This window comes from Sorex araneus, chromosome 5 (assembly GCF_027595985.1).
Source record: "Sorex araneus isolate mSorAra2 chromosome 5, mSorAra2.pri, whole genome shotgun sequence".
Lineage (NCBI taxonomy): Eukaryota > Metazoa > Chordata > Mammalia > Eulipotyphla > Soricidae > Sorex > Sorex araneus.
This window is the reverse complement of record NC_073306.1, coordinates 86,278,664-86,296,169: the sequence shown is the minus strand read 5'-3', so window position 1 is coordinate 86,296,169 and position 17,506 is coordinate 86,278,664. Positions and strand designations below refer to the sequence as shown.

General features: G+C 56.6%; 1 protein-coding gene across 1 annotated transcript; it reads right to left on the bottom strand.

Annotated features, from left to right (window-relative positions):
• Window positions 1–5,935: 5,935 nt before the first annotated feature.
• Window positions 5,936–7,599, bottom strand: S100A2 (S100 calcium binding protein A2). The gene is made up of 2 exons (XM_004619174.1): window positions 7,459–7,599; window positions 5,936–6,088 (listed from the first exon to the last, which is right to left on the bottom strand). The coding sequence occupies exons 1-2, from the start codon at window positions 7,597–7,599 to the stop codon at window positions 5,936–5,938; spliced, it is 294 nt and encodes a 97-aa protein (XP_004619231.1).
• Between the last annotated feature and the right edge of the window lie 9,907 nt (window positions 7,600–17,506).

Sequence of the window (17,506 nt, the reverse complement as noted above, 5' to 3'; positions counted from 1 at the left end):
GCACCCCCCCACCCACCCCCCCGCCCCGCCCCGGAGCTGCCTCCAGCCTGGGGAACCCTCAGGCAGCCGGAGGGAGTGTGTTTGCGTGTTTGCGTGTTTTCCTTCCAGCCAGGGCTGGTGACTCACTCGCTGGTGGCCCCAGGGAGTCCTGCAGAGTCCTGCCACGCCCGGCCACCACAGCAACGGCCTCAGCCAGGGGTTCCCGCTCTGCGGCCTCGCCTCCTCCAGAGCAGAGGCCACAACAGGAGGCCTAGGGGTTCCCAGCCCAGGAGGAAGTGCCCCTCCTCGGCCCTTCCAGGCCCCTGGCCTGCTCCAGCTGCTTCTTCGGAGCTCTGTGCTGGAGGCAGAGGGGACCCCCACATCTCAGGATGCCCCAACTGAACCCCCTGCCACATACACAGATGAGGGGAGACTAGGGGTGAGGACAGCAGCACTGTCCCCCAGCCCCAGCTCGGCCGGACCTCCCAGCAGCCCCTCACTGCCCAAGGGACCCAGCCCTCCACCTCCAGCTGCCCTCACCTCACCAGTCCCTGCTGTGAACACCCTTGGCCCCAGGCCAGGGACAGGCCGGCTTGGGGGGACCTCCTGAGCACCCCACATACGACCCAGGTGGACCGGCACGGAGACACTCACCGCTGTCTGGGGCGTCAGCCTGAGGCCGAGTGCTGGGCGTCCCTATTTGTAGCCTCCCAGGAGAGGAAGAGGGCAATTAGGGGCCCAAGTAGGTCAGAGCGAGGGTGCCTGGGGCTCCCCGCCACCCCAGCCCATTTACAGGCCCCACGGCCACCCACACATCAAAGCCGTCTGGGCCAGGACGCCCCCAGCCTCCCCCAGAGCTGGAGCTCTCCTCCCAGCAGAGTTGGGGGAGGGAGACGAGGCCTGAGGACACCCCAGAATGCAAATGGGGTGCAACCCAGCCTGGCAGACCTTTGCGCCCTCAGAGGCCTGATGACACAGATGTGGTGAGATCCTCACCAAAGTTGGGTGCTGGGGTCACTCCCCAGGTCCCGGGACCCACTCCAGCTCTCTGGGTTTTCTCTGGCGCTGGGGTATCTCAGAGGCCCGGGAGAGCTTCTCAGAGGCCAGCGGAGGGGCTTCTCGTGCACTCAGCCGGCCCTCCCCTCGCCAAGGGCTGGGCGGTGTCTGGGCTCTTAGCTTACATGGGAGGCCATTTGGGGTCCCAAATGATGGAGAGTATCCCCCGCACCCCTCCTTGGGTGAGCTCTGAGCCACACCCCTGCTTCCCACCTCTACTTGGTCTAATTCCCCTGGGTGGGAGCTGCGGGCCCAGCTCCCCTCTGGCCTCATGCTTTACCAGTTCTTTGGTGCTTTTTTCTTTTTTCTTTTTGGGTCACACCTGGTGATGCACAGGGGTTACTCCTGGCTCATGTACTCAGGAATTATTCCTGGCGGTACACGGAGGACCAAATGGGATGCTGGGAATCGAACCCGAGTCTGCCACATGCAAGGCAAATACCCTACCCGCTGTGCTTTTGCTCATCCCTCTTTGGTGCTTTGAAGAGCATTTGTTGTTTGGGGTTTTGTTGCGATTTGGATTTTTGTTTGTTGGGGGCAGAACGTTTGTTTGATTTGAGGTCTACATCCAGCAGTGCTCAGGGCTTACTCCTGGCTCTGTGCTCAGGAATCACTCCTGGCGGACTCAGAAGAATGGGCCACATACAGGGCAGACCCTTACCAGCTTTCCAGCCCCAGAGATTATTTTTTCAAATTAGTCCAGGACTTTTGCTGTTGGTTTTAGCTGGAGTAGCTCGGACTCTGTGATGCCAGAAATGTGAATCCCTTCTCTCTTCTCTCTTCCTTTCTTTGCCCGAGTCTCCAGACCTCGCCCCACTGTCCTGACAGAGAAAGTGGAGCTGGGAGGGAGGCGGCTCTCAGGGCCCAGGGCAGTAATGATGCCCTGCCAGCTGGAACTGGGGGGCAGCCCCTGAGCTAACCACACCCTGGCCCCCAGCTCCTAGCGCAGGTGCCTGTGCCCAGGGGAGGGAAGGAAACTCGGAGCTGTGATTAACCTGCTTTATAGGCAAAAAGTTATGGGGAAGAGAGGGCAGGAGCGGGGACCGGAGTGAACCAGCAATTAATTTAGTTCTAGGTCAAGCATTAGTTTCCACCTGGCAGAGCAGGATTCTGCCCCCTGACCCCTCCTGCCTCCTCCTCCACTGTCACCACCCACTCAGCAGACCACACAGGGTCCTGGAAACAGCGACTGGGCGAAACGGCAAGGATGGCACCACTTCCACCCAAAGAATTGAGACAAATTCTAGGTGAGAATTGAGACCAAATTGAGACAAATGCTCAGCTTCAACAGCATGGTCTGCTCACAAAACCGTCACCAAACTTCCAAACAGAGGTCCCAGGTGCAACTGCTATCTATGACACGGTCACTTGTTTTCCCAAGTTTGTTCATTCCTTCTCCACCCAGTGAGAGTTCAGGATGACCACAGCCAGTCATGGCTTTTGGACCCAAGGAAGGCACCTACCTTGGACGGACATCAGCCTTGCGGGGCATAGTCACCCCTCTCCTGGGCACAGGCACATGGGCACGCACACATGCAAACACACGCACACATGTGTACACATGCACAGACACACATGTGCATCCATCCTCATGCACACATATACACATATACACCTGTGCCTTTTAGACCCTCTCAAGAAAGAGGGCCTTTAAGAATATTTCTCTGAGGGATCAGAGTCATAGTACAGCAGAAATGGCATCTGCCTTGCATGCGGTCAACTGCATACGGTTCCCCAAGCACCACCAGGAGCGATTACGAGCTCAGAGTCAGGAGTAACCCCTGGGAGTTAGGTCATACCCAGCAGTGCTCAGGGATCACTCCTGGCTTTGTGCTCAGAAGTCACTCCAGGAGAGACTTGAGGGACTCTATGGGTACCAGGCACCAAACCCAGGTCTGCCAGTAGCAAGTCGAATGCCTTCCCTGCTGTACTATCTCTTCGACCCAGACACAGACTTTTCTTATGAAAAAGAAGAGTTTAACTCAGGAACGAAACCAAGAGCCTAGACTCTGGAGCAGAGAAGAGCCATTTACAGGGAGCACGGCAAGGTGGGGGACTCTGGTGACTGGCAGGGATGTGGCTCGGTGGCAGAGCGTTTGCCTGGAATGTCTAAAGCCAGCAGTTTGATTCCTGGCACACATGAAAATAGAGTGTCGGGTGCCTGCCTGTGGCTCAGTTTCCCAGCAACTATGGACCAGTGGTCTCTTTGTGCCTTCAGCCTCAACCCCCTTTCGAGTAGCACATTTGTTGAATTATCTGTCATAGCAAGACACTGGGCTTGGTAGTGGGATGGGATGGGTCTGCGGGTGTTGAGAACAGGTAAGTGAATTTTATTTGCAGAAAGGAGGTAAAAGGCAAACTCACTGGGGCCAGAGCAACAGTACAGCAGTGAAGGCATTTGCCTTGCAAGCACCCAGCCTGAGTTCCATTCCCGGTGTTCCATATGGTCCCCTGAGCCCTGCCCAGAGTGATCCCTGAGTGCAGAGCCAGGAGTAAGGCCTGAGCACTGCCAGGTATGCCATCCCCCAAAAAAGACCAACGCATATCACACCCCCAAAACAGCTGATGCCGGCTTCCTGCATGCTGCTTCCCACATTCAGAGATGAATTCTGTTCTTCCACACCCCCTTGAATCTGTGTCAGCACTGAAGGCTTGCTCGATTGATAGAAGATGGCAGAAATGGCGTGCTTAAGCAGACTGGGGATGTAGTTCAGTGGCAGAAGCACCTGCCTTGCATGTGTGAGGCCCTGGGTTCAATTCCCAGAACCACCAGGAATAAATAAGCTGAGAAATGGTGTGCTGAGATGTGGGATACATTTTAAGGGGCCTCACTGCTCTCTTTCACTCTCTTGAATCGCTCAAGAGGTCATCGGTAGATATTTCAGAAGATAAGCCCAGATCAGAGACATAGGACAAGGTACAGCACTTGCCTTGCATACTGCTGACCCCTTCCGTCTGTGGTCCCCCAAGCCCTCCAGGAGTGAGCACAGACAGGTACGACCACCCCCACCAAAAAAAAAAAATAGAAAAGAAAGGAAAAGAAGGGGCTGGAACAATAGCACAGCGGGTAGGGCGTTTGATTCCCAGCATCCCATATGGTCCCTTGAGCACCGCCAGGAGTAATTCCTGAGTGCAGAGCCAGGAATAACCCCTGTGCATTGCCAGGTGTGACCCAAAAAGCCAAAAAAAAAAAAAAAGGAAAAGAAGCCTGGAGTGATAGTACAGCAGGTAGGGCACTTGCCTTGCACATAACCAACCTGGGCTCAATCCACAGCACCCCATATGGTCCGATGAGCACTGCCAGGAGTGATTTCTGAGCACAGGGCCAGCATTAACCCCTGAGTGCCACCAGGTGTAGCCCAAAAACAAAAACAAAAAATGGGGGGTGTGGAGATAGAGAAAGAAAAGAAAGAGGAAGGAAGGAAGGAAGGAAGGAAGGAAGGAAGGAAGGAAGGAAGGAAGGAAGGAAGGAAGGAAGGAAGGAAGGAAGGAAGGAAGGAAGGAAGGAAGGAAGGAAGGAAGGAAGGAAGGAAGGAAGGAAGGAAGGAAGAGGCCAGAGAGAAAGTATAGCGGGCAGGGCATTTGCCTTGCACATGGCCAATCCGGGTTCAGGCCCCAGCATCCCATATATTCCCCCGAGCACCACCAGGAGTGATTCCTCAGTGCAGAGCAAGGACTAACCCCCTGAGCATCGCCGGTGTGACCCAAAAAGAAAAAGAAAAAAAAGAAAGGAAGAAAGGAAGAAAGAAAGAAAGAAAGAAAGAAAGAAAGAAAGAAAGAAAGAAAGAAAGAGAGAGAGAGAGAGAGAGAAAGAAAGAAAGAAAGAAAGAAAGAAAGAAAGAAAGAAAGAAAGAAAGAAAGAAAGAAAGAAAGAAAGAAAGAAAGAAAGAAAGAAAGAAGGAAGGAAGGAAGGAAGGAAGGAAGGAAGGAAGGAAGGAAAGAAAGAAAGAGAAAGAAAGAAAGATTCCACTGAGAATGCCATTGAAGAATATTCCCCAAACGTTGAATGGGAACCAGTGTGCTGGGGTAGTGTGTGATGCAGCTCTGAGTCACTGAGGCAGCCCTCAACGCCCCCCTCCACTTCCCCCCCAACACACACACTGGCATCTTACTGTGCAAGGGGTCTACAGGGTCATTCATTAAAGCCTGAGAGTTATGTTTTTGTAGATTTTTTTCCTTTTTGGTCACACCCAGCAATGTTCAGTTTTACTCATGTTCAGGAATTACTCCTTAAAGGGCTCAGGGGGCCATGTGTGATGCTGGGGATCAAACCTGTGTTGGCCGGTGCAAAACAAACTCCCTACCCGCTGTCCTACCACTCCGGCCCCAGGTTTTTGGTAGCTTAATAACTAACTCAGAATCTGATAATTGAACATGGAATCCACTACTGGAACGTGGAGAGCAAAGAGTGAACCATGGGCTGTGAAGCTCCGAGGGCTGGACAGATGATGGCTGTGACCTGCGACGGGAGTGCTCAGTCTGTCACTGACACAGCAGAGCGGCAGCACGGGTGGCACCTGGCTGCAGCGTGAGAGGAAACACTAGAAATAAAACACTGACACGAGGGCAGGATGGGTATGCAGCGGGGATGGCGCTGGCTTTGCACATGGCTGACCGGGTTCGATCCCCGGCACCACAGAGGGTCCTCCCAGCCGCCTAGAGTGATCCCTGAATACAGCCAGGTGTGGACCCAAAATAAAACCAAAAGTGACTGGTCTTGAAATCTCAGTATCTAGGACTCTGGCCTAGGAGTGTCAAGGCTCTGGGGGTGCCCCCACGCCCCACCACCACATTGTGCCCACAGGTCACAGGCGCCCTGAGCAATCACAGCCTTATCTACAAACCAAAGGAGTTTAATGAGTGCAAAAGGGAAAGGGCGGTGTGTGGGAGCCTCGGGCCGTCAGGGCCGGCCCTGGTAGTCCTGGAAGAAGTCGTTGCACATGACGGTGACGAGGGCCAGGAAGACGGCGTACTCCTGGAAGTCCACCTCCTGGTCACTGTTCTCGTCCAGGTCGCCCATGAGCCTCTTCAGGCCCTCCTCATCCACCTGCTCCTGAAACGACAGCAGGAGGGATGGTTTGGCGGCAGCGCTCGCCCGGGGCTGGGCGGGGGGATCACCATCAGAGACTGGGGGTCTCCAGCGGGGATATCAGCCCTGGCGGCTTCTCCAGCTCTCCCAGCCGGGAGTGGAAGTGGGAGCAACCAACCCCACCCCACCCCCGCGCAGGACTCAGTGAGTTGGAGGGTTGCCCCTGCCCCCCACCTCACTGCTGGGAAAGATTCTGGGGACACACAGCACCCCAGACACAACATGAATTCATAAAGGGCAGAATCTTTATCTGCTTCTTTGTTTGGTTTTGGTTTCGGGCCATACCAAATTGCTCAGGGGCTTACTCCTGGCTCTGTACTCAGGAATCACTCCTGGTGGTGCTCGGGGACCATATGGGATGCCGAGGACCAACCCAGCTCGGCCACATGCAAGACAAACACCCTACTCGCTGGACTGGTACTGCCATATTATCTCTCCGGCCCCTATTTGTTTGTCTGTTTGTTTGTTTGATGGGGAGGGTGGTACTCAGCTCTTGACAGAGTTGGGATACCCTATGTGGTGCTGGGGATGGAACCCGGTCTGCGGCGGGCAAGGCGAGAGACTACCCACTGTCCTGTCTCTCTGTTCTTCCCACAGGGAACTTTTCAGTGCCAGTCAAAATGAAAACCAAGTATGAGGGGGTCACACCTGGCTCTAAGCTCGGGGCTGCTCCTGGCTCTGAGCGGGCGGGGCCGCATGGGATCAGGAGTCAGACCCAGGCGCCCGCATGCAGAGCATGTGCTCGGCCCACAGAGCCTCTCCCCAGGCCGTCAGGGAGTTCTGGCCAAGCTCAGTGTGTCCACACGTGTCCGTGTCCTGAGCGCCACACTGGCGACAGATGACCCGAGCACAGGCTGAGGCCGAGGGCCCACGGCACAGACCCAGCGTCTCTGCATAGGCCCAGGCGCACAGCCACCCTGGGAGGGAGCAGCAGGGCAGGAGCCTGGGACCTGGGCCAGGCCGCCCCCTCCAGCCCTGCACATGTCCCCCCCCCCCACCACCACCATATGAGGAGCTGGGCCAGGGCTCCAAGGCCCCCTAGGAGAATGGGGGTAAAGTGGTGCAGCCCCTTACTCTGCCCAGAACCTGAATAGAGACAGGGAGGGAGGGAGGGCACTCAGCAGCCCCCACACACACCGGGACCCCCGTGAGCCCACTCACCCACACACACACCGGGATCCCCCATGGACCCATGCACCCCTACACACATCAGGACCCCCACATCCACTCACCCCTACACATTAGGGCCCCCCATGAGCCCGCTCAGCCCCCCCACACCAGAAACCTCCAGGTCCACTCACACACATGAAGACCCCCAGGGTGGTCCCACTCACCCCCACAAAGCTGGGCAGCTCCTTACGCAGAAGCTCCTTCATCTCGCCCTTGCTCAGCTTGAACTTGTCGCCCTCGGTGCCCGAGTACTTGTGGAAGGTGGAGACCAGCACCCCCAGGGCCTGCTCCAGGGGGCTCGACATCTTGGCCACGGACTGCAGGGGTGCAGATGTCTCAGCTCAGCCCAGACACAAACCCCCTCTCCCGTTCCCTGAAGAGGACAGTGGGGTAGTGCGTCCCCACAGACAGACAGGGAGAGTGAGGATCGTTCAGCGTTCGAATCACAGACACAGGCCTCCTCCACTGACCAGGCCACACCTCGGGGCAGGGACCCTCCATGTGTCTGGGGGAAGGAAGGAGCGTGACCCCATAGAGCTAAGAGTTCTCTGGGAACCCAGGGGGTGCTCCAGGCTTCGAGGGGGCCTGCAGGTTTGGGGTTCTGCTGAGCTCGGGGCCTGCTGGGCTCTGCCATGGCCACGCCTGTGGCTTAGAGGTGCAAGTTGTTCCCTCCTCACTCCTCTGGATGTCCCTCCCACACAGAGGTGCAGGGTGTCTCTCCACACGGGGAGCAGGTCAGAAGGTGAAGGGGCTCCCCACCATGCAACTAGAAGGGGCTGGAGCAATAGTAACCCAGGCAGGGTGCTTGCCTGGCACAAGACTGACCCAGGTGCAACCTCTAGAACCCCACAGGGTCTCCAGAGCCCACCAGGAGTGATCCCTGAGCACAGAGCCAGGAGTAAATCCAGAGCCCTGCCAGGTATGGGCCCAAGTGCAGTGCCCTGGGGTGACAGAGAAATCCTGGGATCAGGGACAAGCTCAGAGGTCGCCATCCTGGGGCCTCCCTAAGAAGCCCTGAGGGCATGGTGCACCCCGGGATGGGGAAGAGCGGGGTGCCACAAGCACCATGGCAGGGCCACGTCCCCACCAGGCAGGGACCCACAGAGCTGGGACTCCAGACTCCTCCTCCTATTGTTTCAGGTGGAACTTTGTGAATCAAAACCCCAAATGAGCCCCAAACAAACCCAGAGCTCTCTTGAGAGCACACACACACACTCACACACATGTACACACATACACACATGCACACAGACACACACTTGCACATGTGCACACACAGACACAAATACATACATACACACCACACATATATACACTCACCCTCTCTCATGCACTTAATACAAGCTCACACCCCCACATGTACACACTCATGCACTCACACACATGCACACACACACACTCACACCCTCTCCCACATGCTCACACACGTGTACTCCATAGTTCCGGGCACAGAACCCCCACCCCAAGAAGGCTCTCTGGGTTGGCACACCCATCACGGGGCCCTGAGACAGAAAGATCCCAGAGAGGGTCTCAGAGTGACCCCTACACTGAGGAACCTGGAAAATCCTTGTCTCATACATCCCAGAAAGTACCTGGGGAGAGGCCCAGAGAGGGTCTCGGGCCACCAACGAGGGCAGAGTGTGCCAGCCATGGGGACCAGGCCAGCGTGCCCCAAGCACACAGCTACTTACCAGGACAGAGCACAGAGGGAGCCGGGAAGCAAAGTGGCCCAGAGCCTGGCTCGGGGATTTATAGGCAGCTCCCGGGCCTCAGGATGGCACATTCAGACCCAAACCTGCTCTGACCTGCTCCTGGAACCCTGGCCTCCTGCCAGGCCCGCTCCACCCGCGCCACCATCTCTGCTGCCAAGCTGAGGAGACCCCACAGAAGGGGGCAGCCCCAGAGTCAGGGGGGGGGGACAGGGACCGTGCCAGGTCTCATTCTCATGACCTGCCTGAGTCACAACTAGTTCCTGTGCAAGGCTGTGGGGCCACGTCCGGACACAGTGTGTGCACATGAGGGTGACACCATTCAGGACCGGCGAGGTGAGGGGCCTCCGGAAGAGGCGCCTGACTGGACTGACCCCGAGCGAGGGGAACACATCACTTATTAGAGCTCCCCGTCGCGAGGAGGAGGAAGGAGGTGCTGAAGGCCCTTCACGGTCACAGCCGTGAACAGTCTGTGAGGCTGAAGGAGAAAACAGAAACTCGCCTCTGCAGCCCCCCAGCTCCCCACCCAGAAAGTGGAGGAGGGGTGTCAGACACTCCGCCCCTTCCCTGACAGCCGTGCAGCCTCACCCTTCCTGGCCCCGAGCATTGCCTGTTGCTGCCGCCCCCTGGCCAGCACCGCTGACTCACTGCTGGTCCTGCCACATGCCCGGGCTGTGACTCAGCCAGGACACAGCCCTGCTCTGGAGGGGGGCAGGGGGCACCGGTCCCAGGCAGCCGGCACCAGGCACTTCCTGCCCACCCCAAAAGAGAGCAGATCAGAGAGCCCAGCTGCTCTCTGCCCGGGACACTGGGACAGACACTGGGACACTGGGTGACCCCTACGAGGTGGTGGCTGTCACCTCCCCACAGCCTCCAACCACCTTCCCACTCCTTCAAAGGGTAAGGTATGACCTCAGTTATGTCCCCCACACTGCATGGCCACTGAGCCCCACCAGGAGTGGCACTTGAGCACAGAACCAGGAGTCAGGCCCAAGCACTGCTGGACGTGGCCCAAACTCCAGGAGAACATTCACAGAGGCCTATTTTGGGAGCAGCTTGGACTGGGAACCCTTCACCGGACAGTAAGGCGCCCGCAGCTGCGTGGACACACTTCTTTCTTCCCTGGCTGGAGAAGGCACGAAGCCCATGTCAGCTAAGGCAGGGGCCCCAAACCATCGGGGTCCCCTGGCTCCTCCACAGGGCTGGGCAGGGCTGGCCCCACCTACACCGCTGCGTGCAAGTCTCCATGCTTCCACAGGTCCACACACATGGTGGAGACAGGGACATGCGTGGTATAATCAGAGATGCACATGTGGTGTAGACAAGGACAATCACACGGTATGAGCAGGGATGGCACATGGTGTAGTCAGGGACATGCATGTAGTGTAAGGTGGGACCTGCTTGGTCTCCGCGCATGTGGTGTAGACAGGGACCAAATCCTACACCCAGCGAGACTTTGGCCCTGGGGTCCAGCTTCCCCTGGCTCTGGAAGTGCCCTCCCAGCGGTCCTCCTGCTGACCTTCCGCTCCCCTCCCAAGGTGAGTTGACGAACTTCCCCATGCGCAGGGACCCCTCCTCCATGCGGCCCACCGGTCGGTGGGACCAGGCAAAGCCCTGCCGGTGTGTGCCAGGCTCGGAGTCTTGCCTTCTCTCGCCTCCGCCCCACGAGGTGAGCTCACCCCGCGGGCGCTCCCCCGGCTCAGGGGCTGGGCGGGCCCCGGGAGCCACGAGGGCCCGGCGCCTCGGATGACGTGTGTGAAGCAGAGCTTCCCTGCCCGGGAGGGAAGCGGAGCCTCTGCAGGACGCATCTTCCTTCCCGGGCCCAGGGAGGGAGCCGAGCGCGCAGGAGGCAGAGATTCCGGCACGGTGTCCTCCCTGCGCACAGAGGGTGCAGAGACTGACCCCTAGCGTCCACCACGTCCCCCTGCAGGGGACGCGCGGAGCCCGGCTCTTGCCCTGGACCGCTTGCGCGCTGTCCGGACCCGGGCTTTGCAGCCGCAGGATTTTGCGCGCTTGCCTGGCGCCCCCTGGTGACTGAGACGCGCCACTGCGGGGGAGGTCTTCGGCGCTCCTCCCGCGCCTGCCCGCCTCCAGCCCACACCTGCGTGGCTCCTGACTCACCTGGGAGCAGGCAGAGCTGACTCACCCGGTGGAGCCTTCCCACACCCACGCTGCTCACCGCCTCGCGTCGAAGGGGCATCCCCGACGGCCCAGGCCATGACTGTGAAAGGAGCCAGATGCCCGCCCACCAGGAGCGGCTTTAACGGAGCCGGAGGGAGCCAGGTGGCAGAGGTGAAGGGCTGGATGCTGCAGGCTGGCCCGCCTCTCCGGGCAGCAAGGATGACCAGGTTTAAGCCCTGGTCTTACCTCTGACTCACAGGCAACCTGGGGGCGGGGATAGGCCTCACTCTGGGCTTAAACCTGCTCAGAGCCTGGATCTCTTTCATTACATCTCTGCCTCTCCACATGTGCTTTGAAATATCTTCTCATAACAAACTGTATAAAGTAACTTTTTTTTTGAAGGGGGCTGGACTGGAGCAATAGCACAGCAGGTAGGGCATTCACCTTGCACATGGCTGGCCGGGGTTCAATTCCTCTGCCCCTCTTGGAGAGCCCGGCAAGCTACCAAGAATATCTCGCCCACATGGCAGAGCCTGGCAAGCTACCCGTGGCGTATTCGATATGCCAAAAACAGTAACAAGTCTCACTTGGAGACGTTACTGGTGCCCGCTTGAGCAAATCGATGAGCAACAGGATGGGGGCTGGGAACTACGCCCTGCAGTACTCAAGGCTTATTCCTGGCTCTTTGCTCACGGTCACTCCTGACAGAGCTTGGGGGACCATACAGATGCCAGTGATCGAACATGCATCAGCTGAATGCAAAGCAAACGCCTTCCCCACTATATATCTGTCCAGTCCAATCTTTATTTTTTTCCCTCCCTGTACTGGGGATCAAACCCAGGACATCACATATGCAAGGCAAGTGCTATTCCACTCAACCATCTCCCAGCAAATATAACTTTCCCAACTACCCACAGAGAGCACGTTCAGTGTGGGAGAAGGCATTTGGGCTTGGGTTCTGGCTGCTTTGGATTTGCTGAGGTCCATTCCCACCAGCTTTAGGGAGCAGCTGCTGTGTGCGAACTGGTTTCCAAACATCAGCCCATTTTACCAGTTGTAGGAGGCTCTGTCCCCTGTGCAGAGGCAGGCACTGGGCTAAGTTCGTACAGCTGATGGTCTGGACGATAATAACAGGTGGGCCTGATTTTAATGTATGTACAGCCCCAGTGTCGGAGAAGCCTCAAGAATCCTCACTTTCAGACTTCTGCTGGGATTAGGCTCACCACAGCCTGCGGCCCCCAGGAGCCTCTCTCAGTTCCCTTCCTCTTGTCCTCAGATGCTCTTAGCAGTGACCTTCCGCCTCTCCCCCCTGCTCTAATGAGCAGACCCGACTAGAACCGGGATATGCCCTTACCTCCTGCCCTCTCGCTGCCTGCAGATATCCCCAGGCTCATCCATGTCTGCATCTAAGCCCCACTAGAGACTCTGTGTGAGACTTCAGCAAACAGACCTTCCCTCTCACCTCACCCCTCTGCGGCCCCTCAGCTCTGCACCAGGCCGACAGTCCTAGGATTCAGATCTGAGCAGAGGGTCTCTCTCCAGGAGAAAGCAACACGCAAGCCCCTCTGGAAGGCTGCATTGCAGCACCCCTTCCCACACCCAGAGAGACGGACGCCCACCCCCCACCCCACGCCTAGGCTCTCCCTAGCCCCTGCCGAGTCTTTGCCCTGTCTCCATCCCCCTTACCACTGGCTCAAAGATTATCTGTCAGGCACCCCTGAGTCTACTTCTTGGCCTCCCCGTTTCTTTGGAGAGAGTGCCTGCGTGGACACACACATCTGTATATGCACATGCACTCACTCATACATGTATGTGCAAACACGTGCACGGAACCAGTGGTGTGTGAGGTGGGGTCTCCGCCCTGAACTCCAGCAGCCCTTTGCCCAGTACACATGACAGTACCTGCTGTGTTTAGTTGTGTTTGTGTGCCTTCCCCTCGAGGCTGGACTCGGGTCAACTCTGAGCACCAGGAACTTCCAGTGCCTTAGTGCCAGGGCTGTACTCGGGCCACCATCCTCTCTCAGCTCCCAGTATCAGTCTCCAGACTCTCTCTAAACCTGCCCCCCTCCAAAACCCTCCCAGCCAACCAGCTGCCACTGACCAGCTCTCTCTGGTCACTAGAAGCCTCCTTCTCCCCAATTCTTCTTCTTTTTTAAAAAATTTAATTTATTTTATTTTGTTTTTGGCTTTTTGGGTCACACCTGGCGATGCACAAGGGTTACTCCTGGCAGTGCTCAGGGGACTATATGGGATGCTGGTCGGCCACATGCAAGGGAAACGTCCTATCCACTGTGCTATTGCTCCAGCCCTTCCTCAATTCTTCTTTTGAGATCACACAAGGGGGTCTCAGTAAGGGTCATCATTCTCCTCCTTGGCCACCCCTAGTCCGGCTCCTTCTTCCTCCCCAGCCAGCACTGCCCTCCCTGCTTACCTGTGACCCACCACCTACAGGGCAGGTGCTGTGCTCTCTGAGAGGTCAGGAGGAAGCAGGAAAAAAAATAGATTCTGTGAGTGTGTGTGTGTGTGTGTTAATATCTGAGTTTGTTGTGTCTGTGAGCGTGGGTGTGTGACAGTGTGTTTGAGTATATATGTCTGTGTGTCTGCATCAAAGTGTGTGTTGTGAACATATGTGTGTGAGAGTGTGTGTGTCTCTGAGTTGTGTGTCTGCGAATGTCTGAGTGTCAGTGTCTGTGTCTATGTGTATGCAATTGTGACAGTTTGTGTGTGAGAGTATGTGAGTGAGTGGAAGTGTGTGTCTGTGTGTGAGTGTGAGAATCTGTGTATATATGTCTGTGCATGTCTGTGCGAGTGTGTGTCTGTGAGAGTTCTGTGTGTGTGAGAGTATGTGGGGGTGAGTGTGTGTGAGTGTATGAGTGTCTGAGAACCTGTGTACATCAGTGTGTGGGAGTGTGTGTCTGTGAGTCTATAAGTGAGTGTGAGTTTGTGTCTGTGAGTGTGAGTGTGTCTGTGAGAATCTGTGTATGTCTGTGTGTGTCTGTGTGTATGAGAGTTTCTGTGTATCTATGAGTGTGTGTGAATGTGTGTGTGAGGTGTAAGCATCTGTGTATGTGTGTATCTGTGAGTGTGTTTGTGTCTGCCTCACTCCCAACCAGCCCTGGTTTCTGGGTCAGAGCCCCTCAACCCGCTTTATCTCCTAGAGTTGAGAGCATGAGGAGCAGTTTCCTTGAGTGTTCTGCTCTCTGTCTCTGTCTCTGTCACTGTCTGTCTCTCTGTCTCTGTCTCTGTCTCTGTCTCTCTCTTTCTCTCTCTCTCCTCCCTCTCTCTCCACCCTCTCTCTGTCTCTCTCTGTCTCTGTCTCTCTCTCTCTCTCTCCACCCTCTCTCTGTCTCTCTCTGTCTCTGTCTCTCTCTCTCTCTCTCTCTCTCTCTCTGTCTCTCTCTCTCTCTCTTTTTGAGGGCAAGGGATGGCCACACCTGGCAATGCTCAGCTCTTACTCCTAGCTCTGCTCTCTGGGATTGCTCCAGGCAGGTTCAGGGATGCCAGGGATTGAACCCGGGGCAGGCCTGTGCAAGGTCAGTGTCTACCCCTTCGTGCTCTGGCCCCAGCCCCAATCCTGCCACAGTGGTTCCTTGCAGAGTCCTCTGTGGAAAGAGCACCAGACCGTTTTTGGTTCAGCTCCCGGGAGAGGGCTGAGCCCCAGAAAGATCTGCCATGATTAGAAGCTCAGAGCTTGGAATTTCCAGCCCACCTCGAGGAGGGGCCTAACACCAGAAATAACCAGCTGCGCCTACCTCAGGCCTTTGTGAAGTCCCAGAAGGAAGGGTTCACGTTTCCTCATGGGGGCACCCCAGGGATGTCCGCAGGACCTGGGTAGCAGTCCCTGGGCCCCTCCCAGGCCTCACCCTGCCTCTGTGTCCCTTATCAGATCTTGAGAGAAGCCGGGTCACGTGATCTAGCCCATGGGTCCTGAGAGCCAACTGCAGGAGTGGCCGTGGGCACTCCCCAGCTGCGGGTTAGGGGTGCCATAGCCGGTGCGCTGGTACCTGGGGCGGGGGCGGCCTTGTGGTACTGACTCCACCTGCCCTCTGAGGCCTTCCTGAGCTGCTGGAAGTTCAGCGAAGGAGCCTTGCAGGGCAGGGAGGCCCAGGGTCCTCTCTGGGTGAATGGGTGTTTCCTCCGGGACAGTCTCCATTCACAGCTAGACTGAGGAGTAGCTCAGTGCTGAGAGAAGAGGGGTATGAGTAGGCCGCACCCTCAGGATCCCCAGGATGGGAGCCTCCTCCTTCCTGGCCGTCCACAAAGCCCCGAATAACCAAAGCCACTCCTCAGGAAAGTTGTTCAGGAACAAACCTATCCATGTGCCCCCATCTCTGGTGTCCCAGAAGCGAAGGCCCTCCCGCAAAGCCCAGGCCCTGAGGGTTGGTCTGATTTGGTCACTCCCAACAGCCACCAGACACTCACAGGCTCCCAGAGTCAGGAGTTGGAGACTAGGGCCAAGTCACGTCTGCCATCTGCCACAATGAAGTGGCAAAGGTTAACCATTCCATTTGGTGCAGACAGGAGTAAGAATAGAAAGATGAGGGGCCAGAGCGATAACACAGGGGGGAGGGGGTTTGCCTTACACACAGCAACCCTGGTTCAATCCCCAGCATCCCATATGGTCCCCTGAGCACAGTCAGGAGTAATTCCTGGTGCAGAGCCAGGAGTATGTCCTGAGCATCACCGAGTGTGACCCAAAAAAGAAAAAAAAAAAAGGAGGATGAACACCCTCTGGGAAAGGTGTGCCCTGGCCTCTTCCAGAGGGCCCCGGGATCTTCTCCTGTCTCCATCAAGGAGACTTCAGAAAAGGAAGAGACTCAAGGGAGTGAGTGATGATTCCAGAAATTACAGGGTGTTGCTCACCATGAAGTGCTTTCAGAGATCTCAGCCCAGATGAACATGTGACGCCAGGGAAGACTCAGAGGCGTCAAGACACCGTTGGCTTCTGGGTCTGAATCTTGTCTCTGCCATGTTCTAGCCATCAAGATTTTCTCACTCTAAGAGGCAGAAGTTCAACTCGAGCTCACTGAAGCATAGAGAGGAACATGCCAGGCCACGCCATTGGCAGAGATTGGGGATGCTTCTGCAGGGCGGTGAGCCCAGTGCTCTCATCAGGACTGTGCCCGTAGGCCTCGCTCAGGGCAACAGGGCCTGCCCCTGAACGGAGGACCATGGCTGGGCCTGATGACCCTGGGCTCAAGGAAGGATCTTGATGAGCCCAGTTCCCGGACACAGCCCTATACCGAGCCTGTTCGCAGGGGCGGGGTGCTGAGTGCGACTATACAGTCAGATGCCAGGGGCATGCACAGTCCCTGCCTTCCCCAAAGAAGTGAGTTCCGCAGTCATTCCACAGGCCGTGTGCCCTGGTGAACGTTTCACCCTCCAAACCCCGTTTCCCCTTGTGGAACACGAGGATACTCATGTTCTCCTCGCAGGTCCAGTGTGAGGATGTGTGTGAAGTCCACAGTGAACGCCATTAGATGCAGCGGTGGAAAGAAACACCACGGATCAGCTGGCACATCCGTCACAGAAAACCACAGCCAGACCTGCAGCTGTAGAAACCCAGGGACAGCAGCCTCCTCCCGTCTCCCGGGCTGACTCGCTGGTCCTCTGAGCTGGCTCACCTTTAGTCATCGGCTGGTACCGAGTCCCATGACTGAAGAAAAAGCCATAGAGTAAACCTGGATGTGAGAAAAACTATTTGCTTCCTTCTTTCTCCTAGACAGGAAAGAACCATATTTCCTTCCCATTATATATGACAAAGTACCAGAGCCCAATTTCAAATCTAGCTGCTTGGAGAGGAGCTGGCCAGCTGGAGTCCAGGAAGTGGCCTTACTGGGGTCACAGGTCAAGGAAATGCTTCCCTACTCGGGGGAGCACACTGTCCCCCTCCCCTCACCAGGGAATATCTATCTGTAACCTCGTGCACCCAGATGCCTCAGTTTGTTTGGGTTTCAAATGGGCTTTCCTTCCTGGAAGACATCAAGTCTAACTTCTAGGATATTTGGGGTTACTGTGTAGACATGGAAAAAAAGAGTAGAACTGAGACAGAGAACTATGTCTACATTGTAGAAAGGAGAAGAAGGAGGAGGAGGAGAAGAGGGAAGGGAGAGGTGGGGAGGGAGAGAGAGTAAGAAGGGGAGGCAAGAAAGAAGGAAGAAGAGGGAAGGGGAAGGAGGACAAAGAGGAAAGAGAGGGGAGGGGGAGGAGGAGGAGGAGAAAGAGTGGGGAGGAGAAAGAGGGCAAGGGGAGAAAAGGTCTTGTATGTGGCCAACATGGGCTCAATCCCCAGTAACCTACCTGGTCCCCCAACCCTTCCAGGAGTGATCCTTGAGTCAGGAGTAAGCCCTGAGCACTGCTGGGTGCGGCCCAAAACAACAAA

Coding starts and splice junctions, on each gene's coding strand:
- S100A2 (XM_004619174.1), bottom strand. CDS start 7,599: ATGTCGAGCCCCCTGGAGCAGGCCCTGGGGGTGCTGGTCTCCACCTTC. Junction 6,089..7,458: donor AGCTGCCCAGCTTTGTGGGG/GTGAGTGGGACC, acceptor CTGTCGTTTCAG/GAGCAGGTGGATGAGGAGGG.